At 45.1% G+C, this 21,918-nt stretch overlaps 1 protein-coding gene across 1 annotated transcript in view; it reads right to left on the reverse strand.

Moving 5' to 3' along the window:
- The window catches only part of MAN1C1 (mannosidase alpha class 1C member 1), a 216,656-nt gene that overhangs the window by 34,736 nt on the left and 160,002 nt on the right, over positions 1-21,918 (reverse strand). Inside the window, exon 5 of the mRNA XM_069079049.1 lies at positions 13,979-14,073. Within this exon, the coding sequence (XP_068935150.1) occupies positions 13,979-14,073 (95 nt within the window). The remainder of the gene's footprint in view (positions 1-13,978; positions 14,074-21,918) is intronic.

Consider the following 21,918-nt stretch of genomic DNA (forward strand, 5'->3'; position numbering starts at 1 on the left):
CTCTCTCTCTCTCTCCCTTTCTTTCTTTCTCTCGGAGGGGGGAAGGTAGGGCAACTGGGGTTAAGTGACTTGCCCAAGGTCACACAGATAGTTTTGTGTTAAGAATCTGAGGCTGGATTTGAACTTAGGTCCTCCTGACTCCAGGGCCAGTGCTTTATTCACTGTGCTACCTAGCTGCCCCTATGCTGCCTTTTCAAATCACTTCATTCCTCTGGGCCTTAGTTTCCTCATCTGTAAAATGGCAATAATAATATTTGTAGAATCTCCTTCACAGGGTTGTCACCAGGATCTAATGAGATAATATATTCAAAATGCCTCAGAAATAGCATAGCCCCTAGAAACGTGAGGCATTAGGTACAGAACCTGTTCTTAGGATTGGGGAATTAGAATAAACAACTCAATAAATATTGATTTATACTTTGGGCAAAGCTATGTATTGGATCTGGGAGTGACAAAAATGAAAAATGGCACAGTCCTTGCCTTCAAGGAACACGCAATTTAATTCAGGGCTTATGGTGCTAATAAAAGGGGAAGGAAAGGGTATAAGCATTTATTAAGCACCTACTGTGTGCCGGGTGCTTCACAAATATTATCTCATTGGATTCTCACAACAACCCCAGGAGGCAGGTGCTATTATTAACCCTGTTTTGTTGTATGTCCAGTCATTTGAGTTGTGCCCAACTCTTGGTGACCCCACTTGGATACTGGAGTGGTTTGCCATTTCCTTCTCTAGCTCATTTTACAGTTGGGGAAACTAAGGCAAACACAGTTAAGTGACTTGCCCAGGGTCACACAGCTAGTAAGTATCTGAGGATAGATTTGAACTCAGGTCCTCCTGACTCCAGGCCTGGTGTTCTCTCCACTGTGCCACCTACCTGCCCCTCTCTGTTCTTCTTTACATGCTGCTAAATAGAGCTGAATAAATCATATAACCATCTTGACTAGGTCCACTTCAAATTTATGTTACCTAACTCAACTGGGACCTTACTGTACAAACAAGTAAGCCTTTTTACATCTCCCTAATTGTTCCTTATCCCACTCATCAAGCAGCTCTTGCAAAGTTACTCCTCTCTCCTCCTCAAGCTCCCATGGCATCCCCTCCCTCCACCCTCTGCTGAAGAGCTCACCTCCTACTTCACTAAAAAAAGAGATTTTTCTGCTGAGAGAGAATGCTCCCTCTTCTCCCCTCCTCCTCATCTCATGTCAGTCAGGCTTCTTCCTCCACTATCTCCTCTTTCAATCTTTCTCGATAAGGCAAACCCCTCTACATGCACCCCTGATCCCCTTCCCTTCTGCCTTCTCCACCAGATTGCCCCCTCACCCCTCAATCATCCCCACGCTTTAGCTAATCTCCAAACTTTTTATCTACCTATGAGCATACCCATCTTTTCTCTTCCATCCTGTAAAAACCGTAACTTGGTCTGTCCATCATTGCCAGGTACCATTGTATATCTCGCCTCCATTTCTTGACCAAACTCCTGGGAATGTTGTTTATGCTAAGGGTGTCTACTAGCTTCTTCTGAAGGGGAAGCTAGGTGGCATTGTAGTGGATACAGTGCCATGCCTGGAGTCAGGAAAACTCATCTTTGTCAGTTCAAATCTGGCCTCAGACACTCACTAGCTGTGTGACCCTAGGCAAGTCACTTCACCCTGTTTGCCTCAGTTTCCTCATCTGTAAAATAAGCTGGAGAAAGCAACAGCAAATCAGACAGTATCTCTGTCAAGAAAACACCAAATGGGGACTTGAAGAGTCAGAAATGACTGAACAACAACAGAAAGCTTCTCAACTCTGTGTAATCTACCTTCAGTCAACTGAAACTGCTGCCTCCAAAGCTTACCCAACGAGCTCTGAATTGCCAAATTGAATGGCCTTTTCTCAGTCCTTATCCTTTTGACTTCCCTAGACTTTGACACTGTTGATCATTGTTTCCTCCTGGATACTCTCTCCCGCTCTGGGTTTCTGTGACACTGCTCTCTCTTGGTTCTCCTGCCTGCTCCTTCTCCATCTTCTTTGCCCCTCCTTCATCCAGGTCAATTCCACTAGCTGGGGGTGTCCCCCAGAGCTCTGCCTTTTTTTCTTTTTCCTCTTTATTCTCCCACTTGGTCTTTATTCTCCCACATGATCTCATCAGCTCCCACAGGTTCAACGGCCATTTACTTCTATGTAGGTAATTTCCAGATCTAAACATTCAGGCCTGGTCTCTCCTGACCTCTAGTTGTACATCACCAACTACCTTTTGGACATCCCGAATGGGACTTCCCATGGGCATCTCAAACTGCCTATATCCCAAAGAACCCATTACCTCCCTTTCCAGCCCTTCCCCCTTCCCTGCTTTCCTATGACTATTGAGGTGCCTCCATCCTCCCAGTTGCACCTCAACGTCATCTCTGGCTCTTCTCATGCTCAATATATTGTCAAGTCTTTCCACTTTTACCTTCATGTCACCTCTACCTTACTTCCTGTCTCTACCCTCCACAGCCATCCCCAATTCAGGCTTTCTGATTGTTCCCCTACCTCAGATCTCTTTCCCAGACTAATGCAAACTCCCGTCAACTGCCAGAGCCATCTTCCTAATGCACAGGTCCAACTATGTCCTCACCTGCCTCCCACTTAGTAAACTCCAGGGGCTCCTGATTAACTCCCAGATCAACTACAGAGTCCTCTGTCTAACCTCTAGAGCCCTTCATGCCTTGGTTCCAGCCTGTCTTTCTGGTCTCCTGATGCCTTGATGCCCTCCACATACTCTGCCATCCAGCAACATTGGGTTTCTCGCTGTGCCTTGACTGTGGCCCTGCTCCTGACCCCAGGCCTTTTCACTGACTGTGCCCCATGTCCACAGTGCTCACCCTGGTCTCCTCTGCTTGCTAGATGTCCTGGTTTCCCTCAAGATTCAGCTCTGGAGAATGCCTTTCCTGTCACTCCCACCACTAGTGACTTCTAGCTAAGATTCTGCCTGGACACATTCACTTGTGAGCTCTTTTCAAACAGGAGAATGTCCTAGGGAGTGCTTAGTGCAGTTCCTCACATAGAGTCAGCACTTAATAAATGCTTGATAACAGACGATGTTCTATGGTTTAGCTTTCTGTTTTAAGGCTCCTTCCTGCTGACATCCTCTATTCTATTGGCCCTCTCATCTCTAATATTCTCTGTACTAAGGTCTCTTCTAGCTCTGACATTCTCTGTTCTAAGGTTCCTTCCAGCTCTGACATTCTCTGTTCTAAGGTTCCTTCCAGCTCTGACATTTACTGTTCTAAGGTCTCTCCTAGATCTGATATCCTATGTTCTACGGTTTCTTCTCATTCTGACATTTTTTAAAGACAATATTTGTATGTGTGTGTGTGGGGGGGGGGGTTTGCTTTTTTAGAGTGGGGAGGGCAGGGCAGTTGGGGTTAAGTGACTTTCCTGAGGTCATACGGCTAGTAAGTGTTAAGTGTCTGAGGTCAGTTTTGAACTCAGGTCCTCCTGACCCCAGGGTCAGTGCTCTATTCACTGCCTCTCATTCTGACATTTCATGTCTTAAGGTTCCTTTCTTCTCTGATATTCGCTGTTTTAAGGTCTCTCCCAGCTCTAACATTCTCTGTTCTAAGGTTCCTTCCTGCTCTGACACTCTGATTTAACAGGGACTGGTTGACGTTAGGAAAGCCAGGACTAGGCATAAAAGAAATCAGGGTCTTTGTGTTCCAAAGCTTCCTCCTTTATAAACTGTTCCCCACATTGTCTCTTTCTTAGAGGGAGGTGAATCAGACACTGGCCACAAGACACTAAGAACTTACTAGAGAAGGAGGCTGAAATAAGGAAAATGACTAAAACAGTAATTCACCTCAGGACTTCACTCCTGCCATCTCCCTCATTCCAAAGGGCATGTGCAGGAAGAGGCATCATGAATAAGCTTTACAGGCAGGAGGCAGAATGGGAGGCTAAGAAGCAGGACACTCAGAGGCAAGGCCAGAGATAGAGCCCTGACTCCCAGCTTATCCTGCTGGCTGGGTCACTGCTTTCCAAATGACTGCTATTAGCTGTTTTTAGACTCAAAAGGTTCTTAAAGACTGGTCTTTACCCAGAATCAGAAGCCTGTCTCTGGTGCCACCTGTCACAAGCCACTAGAATCACAGACTAAATGAATCATCAGAGTTGGAATCAGTCTTAGAATCCAGAAGGTCAGAGCTGGGAGGGGACTTGGAACATGGAATGTCACAATTGGGGGGACTCTAGAACACAGAATACTACAGCTAGGAGAGGTATTAGAACACAGGATGTCAGAGCTGGGAGTGCCCTCAGAACACAGGATGTCAGAGCTGGGAGGGCCCTTAGAACCCAGGATGCCAGAGCTGGGAGGGCCCTTAGAACACAGGAGGTCAGAGCTTAGAGGTGTCCTTAGAACATAGAATGGCAGAGCTGGGAGGAGCCTTAGAACAAAGCTTCCTTACAGCAGGGTTCTCCTCTCTCTCTCTGTATCTCCAGTGCTTAGCACAGTGATTGGTACACAGGAAGCACTTAGTAAATGCTCATCCATCCATCCATCCATCCATCCATCCATCCATCCATCCATCCATCCATCCATCCATCCACTCATTCATTCATTCATCCATCCATCCCTCCATCCATCCCTCTAAACAATAAGGATGATCCCTTGTCAGAGATAAGATTCTTCCACTGGGCAGGAGTTTGAACTGCATTGGTCCAAATGATGGATTGGGAGACAGGGCCTTTGCTCAAACCTCAGCTCTGCTATGTTCTGCTCATGCAATCTTGGGTAAATTGTCTTTGCTTGGGGCATTAGTCTCTGCATTTGTACGATGAGAGGGCTGACTAGCCTGGTCCCTTCTAGCTCAGAAGCCTATGATTCCATGACCTCTCCCCTCCTTCCCATCATGGCTAGCTCCTATCCAGAGCACTGTATGCAATTCTGGGGGCCATCTTTTAGGAAGGATGTGGATCAGAGTATGCAAAGGGAGTTAACGAGCACCCTTCTCAAATGGGTGCCATATTCAGATCGGCTGAAGGTGCCTGAGACATTTAGCTTGTCAGAGTATGATGGGAGGGAGGGGAGGGAGACACACAGAGAGTCAAGTACTTGAAGGCTATCATGTGGAAGATGGATCAGTTGTGTTCCTTTGGTCCCCAGGGTGGAAACAGGTACAATGAGAGGAAGCTGGAGAGGCATATCTAGGCTCTCAGAAGAAACTTCCCAACAGTCAAAGTTGAGCCAAAAGGCCAGGGCTGCCTCGGGGGGTGGTTCCCTGCTCCCTGAATATCTTCAGGCCAGGAAGGATGGCAATTTATGGAGTATTACTGTATCCCATAAGATTCTGTCACTGTGAAGCCTCTTTCCACATGTATCGCCCTTGGGAGGTGGAAGGGGAGTGATTGAATAATTGAGTCAGAGCAGTCCCAGCCCTGGGGTCGACACATGGTTCCTTTAGTGTCTGAGGGGCTGGGGCTGAAGGAGGTCCCCAGGGAGGCTGAACCTGGAGGGGGGTGGTGGTGGGAGGAACAGGGAACAGAGCTTTCACCTCCCCATGCCCCACCCCCAGTCCAAATCAGTCCCTCCTTTGCAAGCTCCCAGCAGGGCAGGCTGCTAATGGGGATTCTGCCTTCAGATTTCAGCTGGAACCAAACAGGTCAGGGAGCCTTGAGTGAATAATTGATGTTGCCTGTGGTAATGAGGATCCCAAGAAAATTTCAAAGTAAAGCACAGCCAAGCAGCCTTTGGTCTTTGTGCTCGTGTGGCATGAAAGTTGCACACACCCCCTCCCCAATACAGGCTGTTCCCAGGGAGGAGCCCTGATTTAGCCATGAAGAGGACTGCTGTGCTTTTCAAATAGCAAAATGGGAGGGGAGCAGTCCTATGCAGAACATGTAATGTTGGCTGACTTCGGAGGTCTTCCATACCGTTCAGTCACATCAGGGGTTTTGGAATCAGCATGAGCTTTGGACTTGGAGGGAGAGGACCTGAATTTGAGACCCCCCAGCTCAGACACTACTCCTTGTTTGACCAGGGGGAAGCCCAGGGGTGGGAAATCTGCAGCCTTGAGATCACGTGTGGCCCTCTAGGTCCTCAAAGGAGGCCCTCAAATCAGTCAAAGGGTTGCACTTGAGGACCTAGAGGGCCACATGTGGCCTCGAGGCCACAGGTTCCCCATTCTTGGACAATCCTGTTGAACTCCTTGGGATTCAGTCTCTTTATCTATCAAATGGGCAAAATAACACCTTCCCTCCCTACCTCAGAGTTATAAGGAAGGTACTTTTGCAAAAAAAGGTCTACAGGAATGAATGTTGTTGTTGTTACATAAGCACCATTCATGGCTTTTATTCCAGGGGCTGCTACATAACAGCCAATGTAGCAGACAACCTCCAGAGGTAAGCGGGGTGACTGTTACCGCCAGGGTTCCCCCCAAACCCTCCCCTCTCGGAAGAGCCCCCTCCCACAGGGAGAGAAACAAGGACAGGGAATTTCAAATACCACTAGAAAAAAATGTCCTGCCCTTGTTCTGCCCAACATAGAGCTGCTGCTCACTCTCCCCCTGCCCAGTCTGGATGAAGCTCCTTGTGGGGATTCTCAAACCACAGGGCCATAGGTTAAGGGCTGGAGGGCAAGTACAACCCTCTTGCCTTATAGATGAGGAAACTGAGGCCTAGGAAGGTAGGGTGACTTGTCCAAGGTCATACAGGTATTGCAGAACCAGAATTTGAACTCAACTCTAACTCCAAAGCTAGAGCTTTCTCTACTCTGAGGCAGCAAGGTTGCAGCTGATTAAGGGCTAAGCCTGGACTCAGGAAGGCTTGAGTTCAAATTTGAACTCAGACACTTATTAGTTGTGTGAACCTGGGCAAGTTACTTCTGGCTGCTTCGGTTTCCTCAATTGTAAAATGGACAATAGCTGTAAAATAGGGGATACTAATAGCACCCATTTCTCAGGGTTATGAGGACCGGCTGAGATAACATTTGTAAAAGTGTTTAGTTCAATGCCTGGCACACAGTAAATGATAAATGCTTCCTTCCCCTCTCTCTCCCTTCCTTCCTTCCTTTCTTCCCCATGGGTCACTCAGGACCACAGAAAACTACTGGCTTGGAAGGTGTTACTCTCCTCAGAGGAAATTATTGCCATCAGTCACTTTATATTTATTATATTATGTGTAGGCTGTCATTTATTCACTCCTGGTTCCCTTGGTGACGAGATACAATGACAGAAATGAGCCCCCTTTGGGTAACGGAGCATTAGAGCAGAAAACACACCAGCCTGGGAGTGAGAAAGTCCGAGTCCAGTCCCCAGGCCTCCCTCTTGCTCTCTGTGGGGCTTTGGAAAAGTCATTTTCCTCCTCTGGGGTTCAGCTTAATCCTCTGTAAAATGGGAAAGATGGACTAGATAATCTTTGAGGGCCCTTCCAGCTTTGATATTTAAGGGTTCCTAGGCTCCTCTCAGTTCTGACATGGTGTGTTCTAAAGGCCCACCCAATCCTAACATTCTCTATTCTAAGGTCCCTCCCACCTCTGACATTCTGTGTTCTAAGGGCTCTCCCACCTCTGATATCCTGTATTCTAAGGTCCCTCCCAGCTCCAACATACTAGGTTCTAAGGACCCTTCCGCACTCTGACATCCTGGGTTCTAAGGTCCCTCTCAGCTCTGACATTCTGTGTTCTAAGGGCCCTCCCACCTCTGATATCCTGTGTTCTAAGGTCCCTCCCAGCTCCAACATACTGGGTTCTAAGGACCCTTCCCCACTCTGACATCCTGGGTTCTAAGGGCCCTTCCAGCTCCAATATAGTAGGTTCTAAGGACCCTTCCCCACTCTGACATCCTGTGTTCTAAGGGTATTCCCAGCTCTGCCATCCTGTGTTCTAAGGGCCCTCTCAGTTCTGACATCCTGTGTTCTAAGGGCTCTCCCAGCTCTGACACCCTAAATTCTAAAGGCTCTCCTCAGTTTAATGATCTTTTATGACTATCCCATAAGACTTCCCTCCCCATCCACTAGTTGTAGGGTCCTGGCATAGTTAGCTATCCATCCCGGCTCTGAATTCCAGTTCCTCGCTTCCAGGATTTTGCTGATTATTCCCCGTCTTGACTGGGCCCTCCCAGGTTGATGCCAGCCACGTGTGCTGGAATCCATCAGGCTTTCTCTTTGAAGAGCAGAGCCTGGGCTTCTTCTGCCCACCGTAGGAGGTATCCCTGACACTTGGCAGGGTGGAAGGAGGAAGCATTTTGAACAGCTGAATATCTTGCCCATTAAAGAAAAAGGAATTTCTGCCAACAAATCTGCATCCACATACATATGTATACATAATCCCCTTCCGCCCCCACTGTACCTCAGAAGATGGAGAGTGCCGAAAATAAATATTCTTTCTTTATCAGCAATGTCAGTTAGGGTCTGTATTAAACAAGCGCTCCTTGAGATTCCAAGGTGGCTGACAGCAAAGAGGGTCCAGTCGGATCTCTTAGAGATTAGGAGCTGGGAAGAGAGATCCTTAGAAAACTTAAGGGGATAGATAAGATCTAAGGCTCCATGCACTGGTCAGGCCCAATGCAATGAGGGAGGAGAGGTGCATCCCACTGCTGGGCCCTCTAGCACAGGGAGGCCAGAGGAGTAGGCTAAAGGCCTTCTGAGCTGGCATCTTGGATGTGTTTCCCCAGTCTTGGTGCTCATGGCTGAGGGATCTCTGAAGAGGTCCCAGGTGATTGCGCCCAGCTCCAGCCAGGACAGCTTGGGTTTCTCTGGAAAAAACCCTAGCCTGTGAGTCTTTATTAAGCTCTTATTAAGTCCTATTGATTCTAAGTATAGTAACTTGAATCCATGCCTTCCCTCTCTATTCTCACAAGTGTTACCCTTGTACAAGACTTCATTACCTCTCTGGACTGTGGTGATCACCTCATACTAAGTTTCACTTTCTTCCAACTGAAATCCATCCTGTGGTATGGAACTCAAATAGTAATGGATCCCTGCAGGCCACATATTGACTTAGAAATCTACAAGTTAACATTATCTATGTTGTATTATATTTTTATTTATTTTATAAAACATTTTCCCAAAGACATTTGAATTTGGTTCAGGTCACACATAGGGACACTTCTGTGTCCCAGTGCCTGAATAATCTCTCTCATGCATGGATCTAGTTATGTTACTCCTTGATTCCGAACACATCAGTGATTCCCTGTTGCCGACCAAATAGAAATCTAAATTCCTCAGCTTGTCATTCAAGGCTCTCCACAATTTGGTGCCATCCCACCTTTCCAATCTTGCCTCATTCTACCTCTAGGTCACAATTAAACTCTTCTGAGCACACCCTATACAGTTCTGCACTTTCTCATTGCTCAAATTGTTCCAAGTGCCTAGAATTTTAATCTTCTGCCTACTGAAAGCCTATCCATTATTTAAAGCCTACCCAGTTAATATGCCACCTCCTCCATGATGCCTTCCCTGATGCCCTTCACTTCTACCAATTAGTGATGACCATTTCCCCCTTTTCTACTTTGTGGCCTGGCTTCCACCTTTGTCACTCAATGGAAACTTCGCTCTTCAAAGCTACTGGCAATCTCATGGTTGCACTTTTCTTAGACATTCTCCTTTTTTTTGCTTTTGGAAAGCAATTGGGGTTAAGTGACTTGCCCAAGGTCACATGGCTAGTTTTTGTGTTAAGTGCCTGAGGCCAGATTTGAACTCAGGTCCTCCTGACTCCAGGGCTGGTGCTGTATTTACTGTGCCATATAGCTGCCCCAAGACATTCTCTTTCTTGACCTCACTATAGCATTTGACACTGTTGATCACCTGCTCCTGGATGTTCTCTTCTCTCTAGGTTCTCATGACACTTTCTTTCTTTCTCTGTCTTCCCTTCCCTCTCCTTCTCCACCCCTCCTCTCCCCTCTTCTCTCCTCCCCTTCTCTCTCTCCTCTCCTCTCCTCTCCTCTTCTCTTCTCTTCTCTTCTCTTCTCTTCTCTTCTCTTCTCTTCTCTTCTCTTCTCTTCTCTTCTCTTCTCTTCTCTTCTCTTCTCTTCTCTTCTCTTCTCTTCTCTTCTCTTCTCTCTCTCACCTTCTCCCTCTCTGTCTCTCTCTTTCTGTCTCTCCTCTCTGTCTCTCTTTCTCTGTCTCTCTCTGTCTCTGTCTCTCTCTGTCTCTGTCTCTGTCTCTCTCTCTGTCTCTCTGTGTCTCTCTCTCTCTGTCTCTCTCTGTCTCTCTCTCTCTCTGTCTCTCTCTGTCTCTCTCTCTCTCTGTTTCTCCCTCTCCCCCCTCCTGTTTGACCACATCTTCCCAGTTATCTTTTCTGGATCTTCAGCTATATCCTGACCCATAAGTGTGGGTATCCCCCTATCCCCCACAGCTCAGTCCTGGGCTCTCTCCTCTTCTCTCTCTTGGCAGCCTCCTCAGATCCCAAGGGTTTAATGAACATTTCTGTACAGATAACTCCAGATATGTGTCTTCTCGCTCCTCCAATCACTACATGCTGACTCATCTTTTCCGTGCTGTGTCCTTCCAGTAGAATATAAGCTCCTTGAGGGCAGGAGCGATCTCATTTTTGTCTTTGTGCCCAGAGTGTCCAGCATGGTGCCTGCCACACAGCAGGCCATTCCTAAAGGCTTGCTGAAGTGATGATGAGCAGTACTTATAGGACTTCTCCTTTACAACGGCCTACCCCTGCCTCCTTTGTAGTTATCTCATAGGGTGAGAGGCAGTGTGGTGGAGTGGAGAGAATGCAGATCTCAGAGCCAGGAAGAGCCGGGTTCAGGTCTCCTTGTGACATCTACTGGCTGTCCAAATAATTTACCCCTTCAGTCCTCTGGGCAGTTCTCAAAGACCACAAGATACAGAAAATCATAATAATAGCTAATATTTATATAGTACTTACTATGTGCCAGGCATTGTGCTAAGGGCTTTATAATTATCTCATTTGATCCTCACAACCAACCCCGGAGACAGGTGCTATTATTATCCTATTTTACAGATGAGGAAACTGAGGCAAACAGAGGTCAAGTGACTTGTCCAGGGTCACACAGCTAGGAAGTGTCAGAGGTCAAATTTGAACACAGATTTTCCTGACTCCTAACCTGCATTAATGGAGGGTGTTTCCTTTTCTGGGAGTTCTCTAGACCAGCAAAATCTCATGTTCAGACCTTCTGTCTCTAAAGGATCATAGCTAAGATCTGGAAGCAGCCTCACAGGTCATCAAATCCAACTTCATAATTTTAGAAATGAGAAAACTCCAGCTTAGAGAGATGGTGGGACTTGCCCAGAAGTGTCTATAGAGATATTCAAATCTAGGGCTTCCCAATTCTAAGCCCTATGTTCTATTCATTCTATCCCCTGCCTTTCTGTCCCTGTGCCTCAGTCCTCTAAGACTGTGAGCTCCTTGAGATTGCCATGAGAGGCAGTGCAGCCCAGTGGACAGGGGTCAGGCAGCCCTTAGCTTACAAGTCACCTCTGATGCTTCCAAACTCCATCCCCACAGGACAGTTACCTAACTGTCTGAGCCTCGGTCTCCCCATCTTTAAAATGGAGCCCATCACACTTACACCACTGTCTCTCACAGGCTCAAATGAGATGAGATATGTACAGTTCTTTGCAAACCTTGAAATGCTAAATAAATGTCAGTTTCTATTATTATAATCTACCTTAGTATCCCTAGCATGGAACACAGGGGATCCACAGCCTGATACATATCGGTTGATTTGCATTGAGTTGAAGGTCCCCACCAAGGAAATCATGAGTCAAAGTAAGAAATATTAATGCCATCTCCTCCCCCACCCAGCACACACACACACACAAACACACACACACACACCCCACATTCATCTTCCCAGATGCTGCTTTTGTCTCTATTGGTCACAGAGAGAAAAGAACTTGGCATTATGTAGCACTTCTACCAGGTTTTGGTGAATAACAGCTCTCTTGTTTATAGAACATTCAGATCCCCTAAGAATTTTCTTCACAACAACCCACATAGGTAGAAGTAAGATTTTTTTTTATGTTGTAGGTGGAGAAACAGAGGCATAGAGTGGTGAAGTGGCCTCTCCAATGTTCCATAGTCAGAAAGGGTAACAGGTGTGGGAACCTGTGATCTCGAGGCAGCACATGGTCTTCTAGGTCCTCAGGTGCGGCAGAACAAATCCTTTGATTAAGGGGATTTGTTCAGTGAAGTTTGGATTCGGTCAGAGGGCTGTATTTGAGGCCCTCATGTGGCCTCAAGGCTGCAGGTTCCCCACTCCTGGTAGGACCTGGGTTGTCTCCCTGGTACAAATTAGATAGTCAACTGGAGATTGATGCTACCTTACTTTAATACTCCAGGGATCAGAAAGTCATAGGCATTAAATGGATTTCCAAGAAGAAGGTACCCTAACCACTGAAATGGTGGCAGTAGCAACCTTAACAGGCTCTGGGTCATGGATTTGTGCCTCCAGGCTCCAAACCTTGCTTCTTTTATGAGCATCTGACAGCCCCCTGAACCTCAATAGGTCTATAAACACAGAGCTCTGGAGTGGAGGTAGGTGGAAAGATAAAGATGGGGCAGGTTGGTAGTTACCAAGAAGACAAAGGAAAATCGCATCTTTTTTATTTTTACAGGACAGTGAATATGTCTTTAACAATCTCTTTAGGATCCTTTCCCTCCTCCTCATTCTTATGGCCACCACTCTACTCCAAGTGCTTCTGCCTGGACTTCTCTAATAGCCTCCTACATCATATACCCTGCCTCCTAATTCTGTCCCTCCCATGTATCCTGCACAGGCCCTATTTGACTTCTCAAGATACAGAGCTGATCACATCCCTACTGTGCTCAAAGTCTTCAAAGGCTTAGTAATACCTACCAACAAGCCAATGGATCATTCAAGGGGCATTAATTTTTTTCTACCAGATAAAGTCCAAATTCCTTTCCCTCTTTCCAAATTTCAAAGTCCTATGAAATGAAAAGCCACTTTACTTTTTCAAATTTATCTCACTTCCCCCTTTCCCTCACCCCATGATCCTACCAAGCTGAATTGACTACTGACCATCCATTACATGTCCTGTGGTTTCCCACCTCCACATCTTTGCTACATTGACAATACTGTCTCCACTCCAATCTCCACTGTTAAAACCCTCCCTAATTTTCAATATGTAGCTCTTCCAGGAGCCATCCCTGATCTTTCTCATTAGATGTACTATTTCCTTTTGTTGTCCTTAAATTTGTAGCTTTCTTATGTACCTATATAATGCCCTATTTTGTATTCTAGCTATGGATATTGTGTTGTATTTACCTAGTAGGTTCAAAATACATTCATTCGACAAACATCTATTCATTGCCTACTAAATGCAAGGCATTGTCCTAGGCTCTGAATATATATATATATATCTCACCCAGGTTGTAAGCTCCTTGAGGGTAGACATTCTTTCTTAAGTATCCCTTAGTGCCCAAACCAGTTCATGCCAATAAACATCTATTAAGTACTTATTATAATTGAGTGCTATGCTCTGCATAGAGTAGGCACCCAGTACATTTTTGTTGACTTAAATGGAATGATTAGCAGAGGAGCTATCCACCCAAGAGTACCCAGGATCCTTTCTAGTCTGGAAGGAACAGCATTAACCCATTGGGATGGATGACTTGGGTTTTTTTTAATTAAATTAATTTTATTTTTAACTTATGAAATAAAATAAGCATTTCCACAACACAGCAGAATAAAATAAAGATGATTATACATGAAAATATAAATCTCTTATGTATAACTTGCTATTCTTTTAAAATATATAATAAAGTTGTCATGTAACTTTTTTCTTTCTTTTCTTTTTCTTCAAGGACTCATTATAAAGGGTTCACCACAGGCTTCCTCACTCTCCACTTTGACAGCTGGCTGCCAGCTGTAATGAGAAGGAGGAGGGGTAAGCCATGACTACCCTTCTGAACCACTTCACTTCAGCCCACTTCTCTCTGTAGCTAACTCAGTCTGTGGCATGAAGAACAGACTCCCCAGGAGAAGAAGATAGCCAATGCCAATGCTGGCAGATGGTTCCTACCTCCCAAAGTTTACCATCCCCCGGGGAATTCCTGTGGGGGTGTTGAAGGCTGGTAGAAGCTTTTCTCCGAGTCTGATGACCTTCTCTCGGAAGACCTGCAAAAGAAGGTTTAAGATGGCTTGTTGAACTTTAGACTTAGCAGGATTAGTTCATTGGTCTGGAATGTGTCTATGGCTGAATGAATTTACTCCTAAGCCCATGAAAGTCAGAGATAAAGAGACCCTAGAAGGAATGATAAAGTATGGCAGCCATCTACAGAAAGCCTATAGCACCTCCATGGCAGGGAAATAGTAGTAATAATCATGGCAAGCATTTTCATAACACTTTTAGGCTTGTAAAGTGCTTTACATAGATTAGCTCTTTTGAGCTTCACAGCAACCCTGGGAGACAGGTACTAATGACTTGGCATAGTGCCTGGAACACAGTAGGTGCTGGCACACAGTAGGTGCTATGTAAATGCTTATTCCCTTCTTTTCCCTGTGAGGGAAAGGGCACTTTCAAAGGTTAAGTGACTTACCCATGATCTCACACCTGGTGTCAGGGACAGGATTAGAATCAACAGATTCCTGCCTCCAACTTTAGCACTCCCTCCAGATCTTTCTGGGACACTGCCTTGCCAAAAGAAGACTCTAAACCTGAACTATGAACAGCTGGCCAATACTGGGGGCTGGGGACGTTCTGAATGGTCAGGTATCATTTCCAGCTGTCACACAAGCCACTTGTCCCCTCCTGACAATGACAACCATTTCACAAAGGTCTCCTGTAAAGCAGCCAGTACAAGAATTGTTATTCAGTCAATCTATATCCATTTGTCAAGCACCTAGTCTGTATGTGCCAGGAGCTGGGGATACAAAAAGAGACAAAAGATGGTCCTTGTTCTCAAGGAGCTTACGGTCGAATTCCCATTTCATAGAAAACACTGAGGCTAGAGGAGGGGAGTAACATAGGTAGCAAGGGTCTGAGCCAGCATTCTGACCTGCGTCTCCTCACTCTGGGTGCCCCTTTCTGCTCTGTTGAGCCACATGGTTCCAAACAAGTCATGAGGCAGTCTGGCCAAGAGGCCTGTTAGAGGGATTGTATTGCTTAGCTCCTTTTCTCTCCTTTTCACTAAGATAATATGAATCTAACACTTTCTGGCTTGCAAAGCATTTTACAAAGATCCTGGAGCTAGAGCTGGCTATCTAGTTATCGAGTTCAACTCGTTCATTTTACAGGTGAGCAAACTGAGGCCCAGGGAGGTTATGGACCAAATGTCAGAGGCAGGATTTGAACCCAAGTCCTCAGACTTTAGAGACTGATCCCCCTCCCCCATTATTTGATCCTCACAACAACCCTATGAAGGAGATGCTATTATCATGCCTCGTTTCACAGATGAGAATACTGAGGCCCAGACATGAAGGGACCTGCTTGCAGCCACACAGCCCCAAAGCTGGAGTCAAGCCCAGGTCTCGCCAAACGCCAAGTCCAACACTCTTCCACTGCATCATGCTGGAAGAAGAATGTGGTGAGAAGAAAGGCTTTATTTCATTTGGTGTTCTGAGCAAGGGTGGGTGACTGAACACAGATCATCTTTTTTCCCTTCTTTGAGGGCATTCTATCTCACTTGGGAGTCATTGTTTTTGTGGGCCTCCAATGACAATCATGCTTTTTTTCCTGGTGCCTCCAGGGGGCACATGGTCACTAAATTTATGCTATCAAAGCACAAACTCTTGTACCCACTACCAAGACAGAAAGACTAAGAGGAGAGGACTGGGAATGTATTGAAAGTCTGACACCTAAAGTCTAGCCTAGCTAAGGGCCAAGAGACTTTTCATATATAATTTGACCCTAAGGGTTACATTTTGTTCAGCTACAGCAACCCCTGAAATCACTGCCTAAATGCACTAAATGCATGAGGGTCTGTAACCTGCATTGGGCATAGCAGCCCACTTGAAGGAAGGAAGTCAAAATTCTAGAAATATAAGAAGTATGTCTTCTCCCCTTACCAGATTATGTGCTTCACTGAACCAGGGGCCCTGCCGTATTTCATCCATGTATCTCCCACAAGGGATAGTGCACAAAGTAGGCGCTTAATAAACCAGCAACGGACTGGATTAATCCCGAACCAGCTGAGCCTGAGGGCCTATGACACATGCCTATGGAAGAGAAACCCAGTTTCTCGCCATTGCTTATCTGATGGCAGCTGTTTCTATTTGCAAAGGGGTGTGGGGAGTAGCTCTGCTTTTCCTGGCATCCACTCACACCAGGATCTGCCCAGAGAGTGCAAAAAGTGTGAAACTTGGAGTCACGGGATGTAAATTTTAATTTTAGCTCTGACAGCTAAGTAATTCATTGGATGGAGCACTGGGCCTGGCCTGAATTCAAATCTGGCCCTAGATATTTACTAGCTATGGGACACTGGGAAAGTCACTTAATCTCTACCTCAGTTTCCTCAACTGTAAGATAAGGATAATAATGGCACCAGGACTGTTTTGAGGATCAAATGAGATAATAATTGTAAACACTTAGCACATAGTAGGTGCATAATAAATGCTTGTTCCTCCCTCCCCAATCCCTGTTACCACCTGTGTGACCTTGGGAGTGTTGTTTAACATCTCTGGGTCTCTGTTTCTTCCTCTGAAAATGAGAAGGTTGGGCTAAATCATCTCTTGGGTCCCTTCCTGCTAGATAGCTATGACTCTACAATCATCTATAAAACCTGTCTAGGAAGCCCTCTATAAGGTTCTGTATATTTTAAGACGAAGAAACAAGGCCTAGGAAAGTTTTAAGTAACTTCCTCAAGGTCTGTCAAGTGACAGAATTGCAGTCTGAACTCAAGTCCCGTGACTTAATCCATGACAGTTATCTTTGGCATCAGCTTGCCCTTTTCAGAGTGCAGAAAGGTTGTCTTCATCTCTATAATTCTAAGAGATGTGAGGGCAAGCATCCTACTGGCAGGATCCTGCCCTGCTGAGGAACCCTGTCCTAGCAGCTTCCAGGAGCTAGTTTCTGTATCTGTTGTTACGATATACCTTGTACCTGGCTACTACTGTTGCCCACTGGTCCAAGGCAGGACTATCTTGTTCAGCACCATGGCCAGAGGAAACACTTAAGCTAAGAGCCCAGCTGATTCAGCATTGACTGCAAGAAACAGTGCTGAGTCACTAGCAGCTGAACTTAACTGTTCACCACCAAGATGGGCCTACAGTTGTAGCATATGGTGAGAGGCTTAAGGAGGAGGCACAGCAGCAGGGTGAATGGTCTGTAACAGACTGAGTGCTACTGTGGAACCCTGTGGCTGATCCAGCTGCTTGCAGGGTGACTGAGATAGAGACAGCCTTTTGGCGTGGGCAGGTGGAGCAGCATTGATGGGACACACTGTGTGCCTCTCATAAGTACTAAATAAATGTGTCTGTATATTCATATATGCATCTATCTATTTGTCTATCGATCTCCACTTCTGTCTATATATGTTTCTTCCTCTATTTCTGCCTCTTATCTACTCCTCTATCTATCTGTCTATCTATCTATCCATCTATCTATCTATCTATCTATCTATCTATCTATCTATCTATCTCTTTCTCTATTTCTCTCTCTCCTATCTTCCTCTCTATCTTTTCTACCTACTTTCTACCTATCTCCACACCCATCTATCTATGTCTGTCTATCTATCTACCTCTCTCTTTCTTTATCAATCTATCTACCTCTTCTGAGATTTGGTTATATAGCAAAGTAAAGGAGGTTGTATTTAGTGTCTGTTTCCCTTCCCAGTATTTCTGTGTATTATGGCTGCACCTGGCACATCCCTGTTGGGTGGGAGTAAGCCAAGGGGACCAGGAAAGTTTACAATATGTAGTCCCATCCCTGATGTTGTGTGTTACACGAAACAGCTGATAAGGTTCCAGCTAGAGATGACATCAGAAGAATCTGAATACAATAGTAAAGCTTTACTGATATACCTTAGGTTGAAAATTTATTATGGAAAATGTCTACAAATCTGCCTCATTAACCATGAGGTACATTTGAAAGCCCTAGACATGCATGTAGGAGAATGAGTCTCCTTTGTGGGCCTCTGGTGATCTGTGGATTGTCAGAAGCATGAAAGGAATCAGCGACTTGTCAGGGCTTAGTTGAGCTAGATAAGTGGCCTGGCCTAAGAACTGGTGTTCTGAGTTATCTTTCCTGACTCATTCCTGGATTCTAAGATGCTGAGGCTCCACCTTCATCCACAGATAGAGATAGCAAACCAGGAGAGAGACATCAGTTGGAACATCTGTCTGGCTGATGAGATATAGGGGATGGTATCTGTTGGGTAAGGCCAGGATAGGGTAGGTTAGGATAGGACTGAATAGAAAAACTGTGACCAGGACAATGAACAGATTGCAGCCTGAGGAACATTTTCTAGAGTGGAAGTTTTTTGAAACTTTCCAGAGAAAAAACTTGGAAAGACTTACATGAACTGATGCAGAGTGAAGTGAGCAGAACCAGGAGAACACTGTACACAGTAACAGTAACATTGTATGATGACCAACTATTCTAACGACTTAGCTATTCTCAGCAAATACAGTGATCTAAGACAATTCCAAGGGACTCATGATGAAAAATGCTATCCACCTCCAGAGAAAGAACTGATGTTGACTGAATGCAGACTGAAGCATACTATTTCCCCCTTTTCTTCTTTCTTTTCTTTCTTCTTTCTTTCCTTTCTTTTTATTTCGTTTGAGTCTTCTTGCACAAAATGACTAATACAGAAATGTTTTAACATATAACCTATATTAGATTGCTAACTGTCTCAGTTTTCTTGCACAAAATGACTAATATGGAAATGTTTTATACATATAACCTATATCAGATTGCTTACTGTCTCATGGAGGGGGAAAGGATTGAATTTGGAACTCAAAAGCTTTTTATAAAAATGGCAAAAATTGTTTTTACATGTAATTAGGGAAAAATAAAATTTTATTTTAAAACGTTTTTAAAAAGAAACTTTCCTGAGAAAAAAATGTGAACATTTGACAACTTAGATATGAACACTATTACATATAGTGTTATATATGTATGTATACACACACATATATAATGTTCTAAACATATACATGGAAAGTAGAGAAAGTAGAAATGAGCTCTGATAATTAAAGGGTAATTAAAGGAAAAGCTTCCTGTAGGAGATTCTCCTAGGGTATTTTGTTTACAACTTTCAAATTTACTTCTCATGAAATATTGCTTTAGTTATTTAAGTTTCTGTCTTATTTCCCCCCCTACCCCTCCATCCACCACTATACTGTTATTCCACAAGGGTAAGATTTTATCCAACTTTGAGCCCAAAAGTCCACAGAGAAATTGGGTGCAGGGATGAATTATTCTCCTCATCACAAAAGCTGGCATAGGGTAGGATGAGTCCCCAGTTGATCTTAGTTCTACCATTTGCTGTGTAATCTTGAATATATGACTTTCCTGCTCTGAGCCTTCACAGAATCACAGAGTTTGAGAGATGAAAGGGGATTCTGTGACCATCTAGTCTGACTCATAATTAAGAAGGATCCCTGGTCCAACACATAATAAGTGACCATCTAGGGGGAACCCCCTCAATTTAAGAAGCCAAGTGTTATGTAAACAGCAGCTATTATGGGCAAGTCATTGTACTTCTTTGAAATCTCAAGTTTATAGATCTGTCAAATGGGGTTATTCCCACTTTCCATTTCTGAAGTCAAAGGGTGACCCAACTTGTTAAGCATTTGGGTACAAAGTCAAATTCCAAACCAAAGCTGTATTAGGTTCATGGTATAGATTTTTAGGTTACTTTAGAGTTTCTGGGCAAAAGGCAAGGTTGTCCTATAGCAAAAGGAAGGCTAGGAGATATAATAGCTCAAGTTTGGATAAGGTTTACATTTTGCAAGGTCATTTATCTAAAATATTTCATTAGATCTTATGAGGTAGGTATTACTTTCTCCCCTCCCCCATTTTACGGATGAGGAAACTAAGGCTGAGAAAGATGAGTGGCTTGTCTGGAGTTGCACAGCTAATAAGTGTCTGAGTCAGGACCTGAACAAAGATCTTCCTGATTCCAAGTTCAGTTTTCTATCTTTGTGATGCCTAACTGCATCTTTTCTCATTTGCTTGTGGCAATGTCCTGTGCTTCTCAAGGTCACATGGGACATGTTGCATAGAGTTCGGATTGCCCTGTCCCGCCCCCCTCCCCCACAAAAAAAATCTCCTTTCTTTAAAGAAAGAGAGGAGGGGACTCTGGATCTTCCCCAGTTCTTCTCCCTGCATCAAGGCAGATGGCAGCCAGTTGCCTAGTCTAGCGCCCACCTCTGGCTCCTGCCAACCCCAGACAGAGGGACTCAGCCAAGCAGGCTCCTGCAGAGGAGTACAGAGACCAGAAGCCAAGCCCCAAACCTGCCATCTTGGAAGACACATGCAGGCTCACTATCCAGGATCCAAGTGTCCCTGAATAGTGCAGGCTGGAGCCCTCTCAGAGAGGGGGCATCTCAGCACTCTCCACCGGGGGGGGGGGGGAGGATCAGCCTTCTGCAATCATTCCTGAAGGTGCTCCCAGGCTGGTTCTTCCCATCGCCATGGGCAGCCCCTTCTGTCCCTCTCTGTGGGGAGCTGCTAGCATGGGTGTTCCCTGAGAGAAGAAGATAATAATTTACACAGTGCTTACTAAGTACCAGGACTGTGTTCAGCATTTGACAATTATTATCTCATTTGAGCCTCACGTCAACCATGGGAAGTAGGTGCTATTGTTATCATCCCCATTTTACAGACAAGGAAACCAAGGCAAATGGAGATTAAGTGACTTGCTCAGGGTCACGCATTGAGTGTCTGAGGTCAGATTTGAACTCAGGTCCTTCCTGATTCCAGAGCCAGTGTTCTATCCACTGTGCCACATAGTTACCCCTGGAATTCTGTATTTTGAAAACTAGTCATTCCGTCTGTCTTGGATATTGAGTATTTGTGATGGCAAATTGCCCAAGGTCGCCTCGCTAATGAGAATCAAAGGCAGAGTTTGAGGGCAGGTCTTCCCAGATCTGAGGCTAGCTCTCTATCCAGTATACCTATATCATTAAAAATACTGCTTTCATGGTTTTGGGGCAACTGATGACAAAAGTCAGCCTGTGATAATGGTGTATTTCCACTATACTTTTATTGGATGAGTTCTCCAGGATATTTTGAAGATTGCTGCTATAATCATAATTATCATCTGCAACCCTTTTGAAGTAGGCAGTGCAAAGAGTGATAGATATCCCCATTTCACAGAGAACAAAACTGAGGCATGGGGGTGAAGTGGCTTGTTTGCCTAAGGTTACAGAGCTGGTAACAAACAAAGCTAGGCTAGGAGTCTTGGCAGCCCTCTTTTATTATGGGTCTGCTGGGAGCAAAGAGCTTTGCTACAGAAACATGAGGGACTTCTCATATTCCTAGTAAATTGTGGCCCCTGGTTTGTGGTACCCAGGCTTCGCTTCTGAAGACCATCCCTAGGGTGCCAGGGCTTTGCCTTGTTCTAATCACTGACACTCTCAGAAAAGCTGAGGGCAGGGAAAGACAGAGTTGATAAAGTAAACCAGTCAATTGGCCTTGAGCTCTAGTTCTGAAATTTCCCATTTCCTCCTGGCACATCCAGGCCATTAACTGGACAGGTGGCCAGACAGGTGTCTCTCCCACCCTTCATTTGGTGGTCATCAGGAGGCAGGGGAAATTCCACTTTTAGGTGCCCTGAAGCCTGGTGCTCCCATCAAGAATCATTTGGGGACAAATTGGTACAAGCAGTCATTTCTCTTTCGAAGATTGCATTTGATCAAGAAAAGCCTGTTAGTGACTTAGGAGAAAAAGTCCAGCAGCTTTTACCTCCCAAACTGACACTGCAGCCCCAGCTGTCATAATAGTTCAGGGGAAGCAGGAAATGATTTTGTGCAGGACAGCTGTGTAGGTGAAGATTGATTTCTCTACAGCTTAAC

The sequence above is a fragment of the Petaurus breviceps genome, unplaced genomic scaffold (assembly GCF_028583685.1).
Source record: "Petaurus breviceps papuanus isolate PSGF00001 unplaced genomic scaffold, PetGlider_PUasm1.0 91041, whole genome shotgun sequence".
NCBI classification, from domain to species: domain Eukaryota; kingdom Metazoa; phylum Chordata; class Mammalia; order Diprotodontia; family Petauridae; genus Petaurus; species Petaurus breviceps.